Consider the following 13,673-nt stretch of genomic DNA (forward strand, 5'->3'; position numbering starts at 1 on the left):
TGCCCACGTGGAAACAGGGAGAAGGTGGTCCACCATGCCCACGTGGAAACAGGGAGAAGGTGGTCCACCATGCCCACGTGGGAACAGGGGAGAAGGTGGTCCACCATGCCCACGTGGAAACAGGGGAGAAGGTGGTCCACCAGGCCGACAAGCCCAATCCTTGACTGGGCTTTACTTTTCATGGAATGTGCAGGCGTCCAGAAGTTCTGTAGGGACAAGAACACAAGAGAAAGACACGTGAGTACATTCTGTGTATCCCTTTTCTAGGAGTTAGCAGTCGTGAACAAAGATTTTTAAGCACATATAGTACCACACCGATGGGTGTACAAGCTTTTCTTTCCCCCTGCTCTTGTCATCTCCAGGGCCTGGTACAAACTCAACCAAAAACCCAGTCACACACCTGACCATTTTCCTCTCCCACTCTCATTGACACCCAATGAATCTCCTCTTAATGCAATTATACCATTCTAACATATACAGATCATTCAAAAAGTTCATGGAAAATGAAATAGACAATGAGAAATGTAATCTTTACTTCTCAACATGAGCTGCATTATGTTCAAGACATTTTTTTAAGCACTGATACCAGCCATTTAGTCCATCCTTAAAGAACTGAGGACTCTGGGAAATGCACTATGACAATACAGACTTTTTCACAGTATTAAAAAAAATCCAAACCAAACCCACTACCTTCAAGTCAATTCTGACTCAAGCAATACCCCCCCTAAAGGGTTTCTGAGGCTGCAAGTCTTTCCAGGAGCGGACAGCCATACCTTTCCCCTATTGAACTACTGGTGAGTTTGAACTGCTGACCTTGTGGTTAGTAGTCCAATGCTTACCTGACAGAGCTCCAATATTCCTTATTTCACAATATTAACTGCAGAAAAGAGGGTTCACTTTAAAGGTTCTTTAAGATTAGAAAACAAAGTCAGGAGTCAGATAGGAATGGCAAGGTGGACATCTAACGATTTCTTATTCCCAAACAACCCTAACTCACTGTCACTGAGTCAATACTGACTCATAACGGTGCCCCTATGGGTTTCCAAGACCGTAACTCTTTATGGGAGTAGAAAGTCCAACTTTCTCCCAGGGAGCTACGGGTGGTTTTGAGCTGCCGACCATGTGGATTGAAACCCAACACGTAACCACTGCACTCCCAGGGCTCCTCAATTTCCTGTTAAAATGGATAAAAAGTGTCCTGTGTGATGAGAGGAACGTGCTGGGATATTGTTTTGGAGCAGAAGGAATCTCTGGTGAAGTTTCCCTGGCCATGTTTCTGCTAACTTTCTCGAAACTCTCTCATGGTAAGCGGATGCTATCACTTGGGGCCCTCTAGAAATTCAACTAGAAAATTGCATTCAGCATCCCCAAACACTCTTGTCCTGGCCTTTGCTCAGGACCAGGCCTCTGTTCCCTTGACTGGATTGCCTCCACTTCTTGGTGGCCATTCTTTGTGCCCTGTCTTCAGGATCATACTGATACAACCATGTTTCGGCTCTGGCTGCTGTTCTTCCAAGAAGTGGGTCCGGATCTGGATCTCACTGGTTTAACATTTCCAGTGAAAGTTGGTACCCACAGAGCAGAAGGTTGGCTCAGCCTTCATTTTCAGCCACAATCATGTAAGCTGAGCCAATGGAGATGTCCATGGGGCTGGTGGTTGCTTCTGCTGTTAATTGTCCGTCCTCTGCATAAAGCTCATCGAAAATTAGTGTCCATTTTCTGCTGTGGTGGGATTCATCTTCAACATATCCTGTCCCTTCTTAAAACAATGTGTCACTTTGTGAACTGCTGATTTCTTCTAGTCATGGTTTCCCACAAACATCAACAATTTCACATCCTTCCACCCAAGCTTCACTGGCGATTTGATCTTTGTTCTTGCTCCAAGTGGAGCAAAATTCTTAGTGCTCCGCTAGGGGCCCTTTTCAAACCGATGTCTTATCCTTCTTAATGCCTCAAACTCGATCCTCTTCAGACATGTTGTAATTTTAGGGAAAGTTTATTTTGGTGCAAAAAGCTCTGAAATGCTTGCATAGTTTGTTTCATAATATGCATTTTCAGGAACTCTTTGAAAATGCCACATATATCTATGAGTGTACACAGATGAGGGGTCTCCAAAAATTCGTGGAAAAACAGAATTAAAGAATAATGGAATAATTATTTGAAACCTTCTCATACATATAGCTGAAAAGGGCCTACCAACCCGCTAAGTATGCTTTATTTGCTTGTTCTATTAATATTGTCTGTGTAGTTAATTAAAATAGTTGAAACAGATCTTGTGTCTATGGTATAGCTAAATCATTTCCCAGGCCTAGTGCTCAGTCATATACATTTTCGTTTTAAGAGCAAAAAATGAAAATACATGTATCAGCCAAATAAAGCAACTCACTGCCATCGAGTGGATGCTGACGCACAGAGATCCTATAAGGCAGGGTAGAACTGACCCTGGGAGTTTCCATGACTGTTTATGGGAGTAGAAAGTCCCATCTTCTCCTGAGGAGCCACTGGGGGTTTTGAACTGCTGACCTTGCAGATTGCAACCAGCTCATCACCACTACACCGCCAGGCCTCCTAATCCATGTATAAGCATGTTTAATTTCCAGTGATCTGAAGTTTTATTGCACTCACTGTCTTCTTCAAGCAGCTGGGCTTTTTTTCAGGGTGACACTCTGCATGCATCCTCTTGCAGGACTTTGTGTCCCCCGATCCTTGCCCAGGGCACAGTAAGTAGGCCTTAATGCAAACCTGACCCTCAGGGTACTTCCTCCTTGAGATACTATTCTACTTACCAGAAGTTAAGTACGGTCTCAGGTTCTTAACAGCCATCAGGTTCTCCGGCCCTAAGAATTGCTCATATGTCGTTTTGTTCTGCAGGGAGGCCAAACACTCCGTGTCATCGCTGAACAGCAGGTCGTTGCCAGATGACGTGAACAGCTGGAACATGGCATATTCAAACCCATTTCTGCCAAAGAGCTCCTAGGCAAGACAGACAGACAGACAGACAGGCAGTGAGTGAGTACAGACACCAGGAAGCTCGGGGCTGTGTAATCTATCTCAGAAGACCTAAGTCTGCTGAGCTGCTTCCCCCAGCCTCCTGAGAACCTGGGACGCAGCCACAGTTCCGGAGGCACCCTCACACAACGGCCAAAAGCGTGGTTTCTGGAGGCCAGCTGTCTGGGTTCAAATCCTGGCCCTGCCTTTTGTCTCTTACTTACTGTGTGACTTTGGGCAAACTCTGAGCTCGAAAGCCTTTCTGTTCATTTGCAAATAAAATGATTAACAATAAGCAACGAGAGGATGTGTGTAAAACCCACAATCAAATCTGCTGCCATCAAGTGGACTTGTTGACCCTATATAACAGAGCAGACGTGCTCCCGGCGGTTTCTGAGACCAAATCTTCATGGAAACAGACAGCCTCCTCTTTCTCCCGAATCACTGATCTTGAAGTTACTACCCCAAATGCTTAATGCACTGCACCACCACGGGTCTATCAAGTATAGAAAAGGAGCTGAAGTTTGCCATGGTATCACTGCCTCTCCAACCATTACCAGGTATTCAACTTTTCCATCTTACTTGCATGTTGTCCTGTTGCCTGAAGCATTTATTACCTTGTCTTTTTTATTTTCTGTATATGCCTTAAATGCCTGCTATTTCTACCGCCTTCCTCTCCTTTCTTTCCCATATAGTCAAGGTGGCAGCTCACCCTGGGTGGGACCGGCCCTTTCAAAAGTCCAAGTTTCTGAGCCTCTTGTTTTGCTAACTCTCCTTGGGTCAACCTGGTTGAATTGTGATGCATGGGCAATGCATGCTAAGACAGAGTCCTTGTTGGCGGTATACCTCTGAGAAGAGGGTGTGATAGTGCCAATGGAGGCGGGGTCTTAGAGTTTTCCTTAGAATAGTGTGATGTACGTGGTCCGCCACCCCTGGTTGACTCGCTGTGGGGGGTCACAAGTTCTCCAAAATGGTGCTGCTCTCAATTTTTACGAAGCTAACAGAGTCTCAGGCATCTTCAGTCAGCATTTCACAACATATAGCCCAGCCTAGCGGGAAGGACGCGGAAGAAGAACAAAAGGGAATATTTGGGTGGAGTCACTGATAAGCCCAAGAGGCACCATGAATCTGCTCCGAGAGTCACCTGAGTCTCTGGGAGCCATTTCACATGTCCAAATGTCCGAGACTTTTCTAATCTGGTAAAGGGAAAGGTTTTCAAGAAGAAAAAATATTTTGAAACAGATGGTGGCAGCAATTGTACAATTGCGCATGATCTAATTGAATGATGGATTGTTATGATATCTGTAAGAGCTCCCAATGAAATGATTAATTAATAAGAATACATAAATGGGAAATCAAGGTGGAGGTTTAAGCCTGCGCAGAGGAGTGAGTCTCAGAAGAAGAGCTTCATGATCCAGTCTGAGAAACCAACCCTGAGAGCCCTGTGGAGCCCAGTTCTGCCCTCAGCACGCATGGCTCGCCGCGAGTCCAATGGTCTTGATGAAAATTGAGCTGCTTTTGTCCTAGAGCATGAAGTGAACACAGCAACCCACCTTCTTCTTTACCACCCAGAGAAAAGCCTGGCTATTGGGCGGATGGGTCCACGTGTCTCCACCAGGGAACTGAGAGCTCAGTTGTGAGGAGGCCCTGGCTGCCCATACCTGTTGGTTGAAGAGTATTCTGCGAACAAACTCAGCTTTCTCTTTCCTTGAGACCACCGCATTATTTGGGACTATGGCCAAGTGGCAGTTCTGAGCCTCCGTCACAGGCTTCCGGGTACCGTCAAGGCACAACAACTCGAAGTCTTCCTGCTTCAAATGCTTGGCCCAGGGGGCAGGGTTCTTTCCTGGGAGAGAAGTAAGACGCATCAGTCAAAGAGGGTGACTTTGGTCAGGTGCAACCAACTGCCAGTGTCTGAGAGAGGCCCACTAGACATGCAGCAATAACAGATAAGAGAAAACCCATACACTCATAGTAGGTAAAGGTTTTTTTTTAAAACAAGGTTGTAAAAGCACTCATCAGAAATGAAAAGACTACAAATTAAAACTACACAGAGAGACAAGATATTTTTAATAACATATCTGACAAAACCTTTTTATATAGACTATATAAAGGATGCCTTTTAATGAAGAACCAAGAAGAGTAGAAAACAGGTGTGAGATTTGAACAAGAACTTTACAATAGAAGATACCCAACATGGGGACCCATACACTATGAAACAATTTCCAGCTCATCCAGGGGATTAACATTAATAAAAAGTACATGAAAATTCTGTTATGTCCTACATAATCTCAGAGTGTCTTCAGAAAAGACCAAGTCTGGGTGAAGACGTGGAGCTTCTGGTGAGAGTGTGAATTGGCATTTCTACTTTTTAAAAAATTTGACCCTGTTTACAAAAGTGAATTATTGTATGTCTGTGTGTGTACATATGAGGGGGTTCAAAAGTTCATAGAAGAAGGAATTAAAAGCTAATGAAAATCCTCCATAAGTATTTTGAAACCCCCTTGTATATGCATATGCATATATACATATATGTGATAGAAACTGATACTTTTTAGACATACCCAACCACCCCCATGGCAGTAGTTTTCTTGACTTGTGGCATAACTCAGTCAATTGGCATAATGAAGTTCATAAAGTAGAGGTTCTACATCATATTCACTGAGCAGTGTCTGGGGTCTTAAAAGCATTTAAGAAGCCATCTATTGGTCTCTTGAGCAGAAGCAAATAATAAAGAAGGAGACCCAAGAAGCAGAGGGCTAGTTGTCCCTATGAACCACAGCTTCCTTTTCCGTGAGACCAGAAGAATAGATGACGCCCAGCTCCCACTGCCATGGGTTCTAACCAGGACCACAGCAAATGGGTCCTGATAGACAGGGAGGGGGAGCATCTTATTGGACTCCTTGAGACAGAAGGGATCCTGACTCAGTGTCACCACTTACTAGCGCCCAGGAGGAATCCCCAAGACAATTGCCCTGGAGTATTCTTTAAGTCTGGAGCTGAAACATCCCCTTGAGACAGATTAGGAAAGAGGCAGGATTCTTCCACCCCCATATTTCAAGTTCAGATGACTTTGGGTAATCTTCCCAAGCCAAGCTGTATAGGTTCAATCACAGCTCATATCCAGTTAACATTTTAACTTATGGGACATTAGAATGGTCTATCTTAATTTTCAATTTTCTTCACCCTACCTGCTAAAATATTGAGTTTTTCCCCTCTGTAGGTATAGTGCATTTTAGTTCCACATCCTGACCCTACAGCATTTACCCATTTGATGAGCTTCACCTAGTCATAGGAACAGGAGGAGACCAGCCACTTGTGACTACCCAGGCAGAGGACTCGACTCCCAGGAACTAGCTTCCTGTTGCATGTGCATCATCCCATAATAAGTCATGACAGCCTACTTTGAACTTTACCTCGGACTCTATTTCAAAACACCCACTTAGCATAATCCCACCCATGTACGCCCAATTCCTGAAAGTCTCCACCTCTTTTCACGAATAAACATAATATCCTTCCTGCCTAAACTCTCTTATAAACCTCTTTCCCTGCCAAAGCTCCCCGTACTAGTTTCTTCTCTCTCTAATCAATCTGGCTGCTTGTGTGGTAAGCTTGGCTCGGCCTTGTTATTTTCACTGGACAACAGAAGGAAGCCCATCTGTGGGGCAGCCCTGCAATCCTTCAAGTCACCTTATAACTGAAAAGCAGGTTAGGTTATAAGGAAAGGAATATTGCCCTTGAATACTTATTCTCTTTTGAAAACATAAATCTACAAGTCTATGAGACCAAATAGTCAACAAATGTCATCTACACCCTCAATGCAAAGGTGTGTGTGTGTGTGTGTGTGTGAGTGAACAGAACTACAGCAGAAATGGTGAGAATGTTAATAAACTGTGAAGAATGTAACCGATGCCGCTGAACAACAATACAGAAATTGCAAAATGGGAACCTGTTTTGCTGTGTTCATGTCTACCAAAAATATAATGCTACTTTTTCAGAAAAGTAAACGGACCATATCTTACCATGCAGCAAGTCCGTTCCTAGGTAGATATCCACAAGAAATGAGGACATTGACAAAATACCCATTTATAAACTATGAAAGGCTCATGCGGGAGGGGGGAGCGGGGAGGGAGGGGAAAATGAGGACCTAATGTAGAGGGTTTAAATGGAGAGAAAATGTTTTGAGAATCGATGTACAAATGCGCTTTACACAATTGATGTGTGTATGGATTGGGATAACAGTTGTATGAGCCCCTAATAAAATGTTAAAAAAGAAAAAAAAAAGAAAAAGAAACGAGGACATCTATCCACAAGTAGAAATGTGTATGAGTGTCCATGTCAGCACTATTCTTAGTAGCAGAGAATGCAAACAACCCCAAAGATTGAGCAGAGGCTAACTACACCGTGGTCTGCTCACACAGTACAATCCCTATCAGTGGGTGGTCACAAATCTCATAGACATGATCTTGAGTAAAGGAGGCCAAGGTCATGTACATAAAATCTAAAACCCAAACTGATCTGTGGGGCTGGAAGCAGGGACAGGAAGGGGTGCACGGATCTTCTGGAGTGATGGTTATTTCTCTTGGCGTGGGAGCTGATTGCCAGGGTAAGCTCCCTTGGTGAAAGTTCATCAAGAAGTACGTTTATCATTGGTGCTCCTTTCTATGTGTGTTACACACAATAAGACATGTGCAATAAATACTGTGATCTGGAGAAAGGGGACGTTCTGTTAACCTACACTTGCATGTTCACCCAAGGTCTGCAGTGACCCACCTCTCAATAGTCTGTACGCAGTGTCTTTTTTTTCTTGTAGCAAGAATAAATACTGGACTTGTTTCTTGCCAAATAGGAAGAACTATCTTTTTCAGTCTCCAAAAATGCTTCTTCTTTCTCAGATACCGGAAAATACAATCTCACAATACCAGGGCTCTCCAACTCCAGATGATGCCACTTGCAGAACTTTCCCTTGTGGAATTTTGAGTCCTTCTGAAGGGACGGTTAATACAGTTTCCAGGGCCCTACTTCTAAAATGCTATTGGCCCCAGGACCACACATGGACAACTACCGTCTTAAGGTAGCTGTGTGGGCAAAGCCCTGCTGGTGCAGTGGGGCTGTGTGTTGGGTTGCGAACCTGAAGGCCAGTAGTTTGAACCCATCAGGTGCTTCAAGAGGGGAACTTTTTAAAATGAGGCTTTCTGCTCCTGGAAAGACTTGCGGCCTGGGAACCCACAGGGGTGGTTCTACTTGTCCCAAAGGGTCACTGTGAGGTAGAATAGACTAGAAGGGAGTGAGTTTGGGATTTCTGGTGAGAGATTCAAGACTCAGAAAGAGAACTTCCCTCAGGGTCTTCAAGTTCATCTGCAGCTATAACCTTGCAGTCACTTGTACAGTGCCCATTATAACGTACATGTGTATTCTGAAAACAACAACAACATCAATAACAACTAGGAAAACTAAAAGATCTCCATAGAAAAGGTATAGTAAATAATGTGGAAAGGTCATATCTTCAACTAATTCAGTATCCTAACTTGTTTATTTCCTAAGTTTTAACTACCAAAAAATGTTGCAATTCATATTAACCTTTTGATCTTCACACACTAATAGCAATAAATTTACAGAAAGAGCTCCTAGAAGTGTATTTCTGATTCAAAGGTTATGTGCAACTAAAAGTATGAGAAATAGTGTCCATTTTCCCTTTATAAGTTCAAACCAATTTACATTTAAACCGAGAGTATACAGAGTGGGTCGGTCCAGATCTCACCAACACTCCCACCCACCGCTTCCACTGGGGTGACCCCAACTGGAGCCAACCCTGCTGGGTGGGGTAGAATGGCTTTCTCGAGTTTCCAAGACTGTGGGTCTTTATGCAAGCAGAGAGCCTCCCCCTTCTCCCTCAGAGTGGCTGGTGGGCTCAAACTTCTGACTTGGTGGTCAGCAGCCTAACACATAACCCACCAGACTGTGGCTCCATGTGTCTGTCAACCCCATGAGTCCGGCCGGATGTGAAGACACTTCTCATTGCCCAGATGAAACGTGCTAGGAGCTAAGTCACTGGCATTGGACAGCAGCAACAAAGCTCCAATTGACCAAGTGGAAGAGCTGGAAGTGAGTTCCCATGCAAGATCCAGACTTTTCCAAGGGAGAGAGACTGGTGCAGGCCCCTACCGTCAGTGTTCTGCAAGACTGTGGAGTGCTTCACAAAGGCCACGTCTCCCTTCTCCACCAGACACCTGCACAGCGAGGACAAACACAGAGGGAGACAGAGACAGAGAGAGAAAATGACTGAGAGGCTTCACACCCGTCCATGTGGACCACCTAGTGCATGCCCCCACAAACAACTCCAACTCGCAAGCCACCCTTGGGAGTTTGAGGGAGGAGTGTGATTGAAGAAGAAAATGCCTGTTTCACTTCAACTTTCGATCCCCCTGGTGTCTTCCTTCCTCAGTTTAGACACTGAACGGTTTCTCCAGGGAAGGTGCTTGTGTTCTCCTACTAAGAGGACTGAACAAGGGATGGCTTTGTCGTCGGCTCACAACACAACATCAAAAACTAAGGGTCAGCTTAGGAGTTTAGCAGGTTAGCAAAAGAGGTTCAGAGCAGGAAGGCTTCCACCCCAGGCAGGCTGGCACGCCCATAGCCCAGGCTATTACGGTCTATGTTTGGAGGCTCCTCTGTTAGGGAGCAGCTGTAACAATGCTGAGTCCCTTGGTAGCAGACACTGACCTTCACAGAGACTGGGAAGCAGGAAAAAGCAACACAAGGAAAAAAATCAGAAGTGAGTCACTGTGCAGACCGAGAGAAAGCAGCAGTGGAAGCAGGGTATCTCCTGATACCCCAAAATGCACCTGTTACCTAAAATCCTAACCTAACTGGACATATCTTATCTGGCACATTTTTTTCTCCAGAACACTTCATGGTGCTCATGTGGAACTTGCATGCGGATCCAGAGGCAGTTGTGTGAGCAGAGCAAGGGCGTCCTGCATGGGTTCAAATTAGGAAAGGCGTGCATCAGGGTTCTATCCTTTCACCATACTGTCTCCATCTGTATGCTGAGCAAACGGTCAGAGAAGCTGCATTAAATTCAAAAGAATGTGGCATCCGGATTGGAGTAAGCTAATTGACAACCTACAATATGCAAATGACACAATCTTGTTTGCTACAAATGGACGACTTGAAGCACTTGCTGATGAAGATCCGGGATTACAGCCTTCAGTGTGGATTGCAACTCAATGTAAAGAAGAGCAACATCGTCCCAAGTGGACCCATAGGTCACATCGTGGTCAACGGAGAAAAGGTGGACGTTGTCGGGATTCTGTCTTGCTTGGAGCCATCAATGTTCATGGAAGCAGCCATCAAGAGATCAAAAGGATGTTGGTATTTTGTTGTTGTTGTTTTTGTTCTTTGGGGGTTTTGTTTTGTTTTGTTCTGTCTTTTTTTTGGTTCTTATTATTGTCCCTGCAAGTCTATCTAGATAAAATAGGCGGGATTAAAAATCCAGAGGAGAAAACAATGGGACCCATGGTTGAGGGGGAGGGGGAAAGGAGACATGGGAGAGGGAGAGGTTGGAGAAAGGAAGTGAGGGTTAACAACCCAGGGACAAGGGAACAAATGATCTAAAACCGACTGCAAGGAGGGTGTAGGAGGCCTGGTGGGGTTTGAACAAGGGCAATGTAACTGAGAGGAATTACTGAAACCCGAATAAAGGCTGCACATGATAGTGGGACAAGAAGAAAGTAAAAGGAAATAGAGGAAAGAACTAGGAGGAAAAGGGCATTTATAGAGGTCTAAATACAGGCATGTACATATATAAACATATTTTTATATAATAGTAGGGAAATAGATCTATGTACATATATTTATAGGCTTAGTATTAAGGTAGCAGACAGACATAGAGCCTCTACTCAAATACTCCTGCAACGCAAGAACACTTTGTTCTAATAACCTGGCATTCTGTGATGCTCACCTTCCCGACATGATCGCTGAAGACAAAGGGGGTGTATAGCAAATGTGATGCAGAAAGCTGATGGTGCCTAGCTATCAAAAGATATAGAGTCTGGGGTCTTAAAGGCTTGAAGAAAAACAAGCAGCCATCTAGCTGAGAAGCAGCCATCTAGCTGAGAAGCAACAAAGTCCACGTGGAGGAAGCACACCAGCCTATGTGATCATGAGGTGTTGACGGGATCAGGGATCAGGCCTCAAAGACCAAGAACAAAAATCGTATCAATATGGCTGCTGGGGAGTACAGAGTGGAGACCCAAATCCCATCTGTAGACAATTGGACGTCCCCTTACAGAAGGGTCACAAGAAAGAGACAAGCCAGTCAAGGTGCAATATAACACCGATGAAACATACGACTTTCCTCTAGTTCTTTAATGCTTCCCTCCCCACACCCCCACTATCATGATCCCAATTCTACTTTATAAATCTGATTAGACCAGAGCATGTACATGGGTACAGATAAGAGCTGAAAACACAGGGAGTCCAGGACAGATAAATCCCTCAGGACCAATAGTGAGATTAGCGATACCAGGAGGGTAAGGGGAAGGTGAGGGGGAAAAAGGGGAACCTATCACAATTATCTGCATATAACCCCCTCCCAGGAGGACGGAAAACAGAAAAGTGGGTGAAGGGAGACATCGGTCAGTGTAAGCCATGAAAAAATAATGATTTATAAATATCGTGGGGGAGGGAGGGCGGAAAGGGAGGGGGGAAATGAGGAGCTGATACCAAGAAAGAAAATGTTTTGAAAATGATGATGGCAACAAATATACAACTATGCTTGACACAATGGATGCATGTATGGGTTGTGTTAAGAGCTGCATGCATGCCCAAGAAAATGATTTTTAAAAATAAAATGCTTCTGATAAGTCCAAAAAAAAAAGATCAAAAGGACGGATTACTTTAGGTAAATCTGCACAAGACCTCTCTAGGGTATTGAAAAGCAAGAAAATTGCTTAGAGGATTAAGGTCCACCTGACCCCGGCCACGGTATTTTCCATCGTCTCACGGGTATGTGAAAATTGGACATTGGATAAAGAAGACCGAAGAAGAACAGATGCGTGTGAATTGTGGAGAAGAACATTGAAAGTACCTCGGGTGCTAAATGGATACACTGATCTGCCGTGGAAGAAATAAGACCAGAGTGCTTCTTAGAGGCAAGGCTGGCGAGGCATTGGCTTGCATACTTTGGACATGTCAGGAGAAACCAGTCCCTGGAGAAGGAGGTCACGTTTGGTAAAGGGGAGGGGCAGCAAAGGAGGAGAAGGCCCTTCAGGAGATGGATGGACACAGTGGCTGCAACAATGGGCTCAAGAATGGAAACCAGCGTGAGGCTGGTGCCGGACAGAGCCGTGTTTCCTTCTGTTGTACATAGACAGGGTCACTAAGGATTAATCCTAGCTCCATGGCCCCTAATAACATTTTATGCAGCAGCCCTACCCATAAGGCATCTTGTCTGACTGTAAGGCTCAGGTCTCCATCCTACAGAGGGCGCCTTCCCGTTTAGCTTGATGATTCCCATGGATTTTACTCACCCGCAACCAAAGGAGACCTCAATTTACTGGGTAAAGGAGATACTAAGCAGCTTAAGCAGATGAAATGTAGAGCATGCTCAAGAGTGATGAATGTAAAGCAAACCCATCAAACAAGAATGGGGGGATATGACCATATGAAATATGGTCGGGGGTCAGGTGGGCTGTGCAAAGGTCCTGGATGCCAACCAAGATGGCTGGGGCATGGAATCACAGCGTCAGTTCCAGATGGACGTGGGAAAGAAGGAGAAGAGGAGGTTCAGCTCACGGAAAGGGCTTCTTTCTCAAAGAAGGACCTTGGTTTTTACTCTGAGTAATAGGAGATCAAGAGAAGTGTTGCTCAAGACGAAGGGGGGCAGCATCTTTGTGTGCTCATGGATATAATCTAGTAGAGAAGAACATTGGATGCTGTTCTTCCTAAAAAAGGAATGGGAGGATCGCTGGGGCCTTGCACCTGGACTAAAGATGCAATCTAGTGTGGGCGAAGACGCCTGGCTCCTCACAAGTAAGCGGAGGGCGCCATCTAGAGACAGATTCATGCACAGGGGTGGGTGAGGCAGTGAGGGGGCGGGGCATTTCTCTAGACGTGGCTTCAGTTTGCCAGATTGTGTTCTATGGGGACAGGAGTGTTGAGGTGGGAGGGGTTGGGGGAAGTATGGCGTAACCTTCCAGGTGAGTGGGAAGTGAATGATCAGAGACACACGGCTCACTTGAGGCTGGAGGTAATTGCTTTCAATGGAGGCTAGTCAACAAGTAGGTGAAATGTTAGATTTCCTCAAGATTGCGCGCTTTCCAGGAAAGGAGGCGAGGCATTTAAGGCTATGTTCAGGGGAGTACTTTTCATGATGGGCAGGGAATGTGCCGTGGGTCAGGAGGGAAGCGCGCTGCGCAGGCGGTGGAGTGGGTGAGGGTCAGACAGACAGGGGGAGTGTTTAGGATGCTGGATTGCAGGTCGGTGGGGGTGAAGAGCTGTGGGAGCTGAAAGACCAGAGGAAATGACACAGCGGGCAGCAGGCCCTGGGTCTCTAAGATGTGCGGTGCTGAGACTGTTCTCGGTGTGCCCGTGTTCACCCCGGAGGACAGAAAGTGTGGTCCTCGGTAGAACTCAGAGAAGTCTAGGTCTTCTCTGGTCCTATCTCGGTAGCACCGGAATGA

The 13,673-nt window shown here is 45.3% G+C and overlaps 1 protein-coding gene across 1 annotated transcript in view; it reads right to left on the bottom strand.

Moving 5' to 3' along the window:
- Positions 1-6: 6 nt before the first annotated feature.
- LOC101642524 (inhibitor of carbonic anhydrase-like) overlaps positions 7-13,673 on the bottom strand; it is a 50,411-nt gene continuing 36,744 nt past the window's right edge. Inside the window, exons 15-18 of the mRNA XM_045297802.1 lie at positions 9,154-9,218; positions 4,650-4,834; positions 2,787-2,973; positions 7-206 (exon numbers count right to left, since the gene is read on the bottom strand). Of these exons, the coding sequence (XP_045153737.1) occupies positions 172-206; positions 2,787-2,973; positions 4,650-4,834; positions 9,154-9,218 (472 nt within the window). The 3' untranslated portion in view covers positions 7-171. The remainder of the gene's footprint in view (positions 207-2,786; positions 2,974-4,649; positions 4,835-9,153; positions 9,219-13,673) is intronic.

The sequence above is a fragment of the Echinops telfairi genome, unplaced genomic scaffold, assembly GCF_000313985.2.
Source record: "Echinops telfairi isolate 266 unplaced genomic scaffold, ASM31398v2 ScPeMD7_7422;HRSCAF=8460, whole genome shotgun sequence".
Lineage (NCBI taxonomy): Eukaryota > Metazoa > Chordata > Mammalia > Afrosoricida > Tenrecidae > Echinops > Echinops telfairi.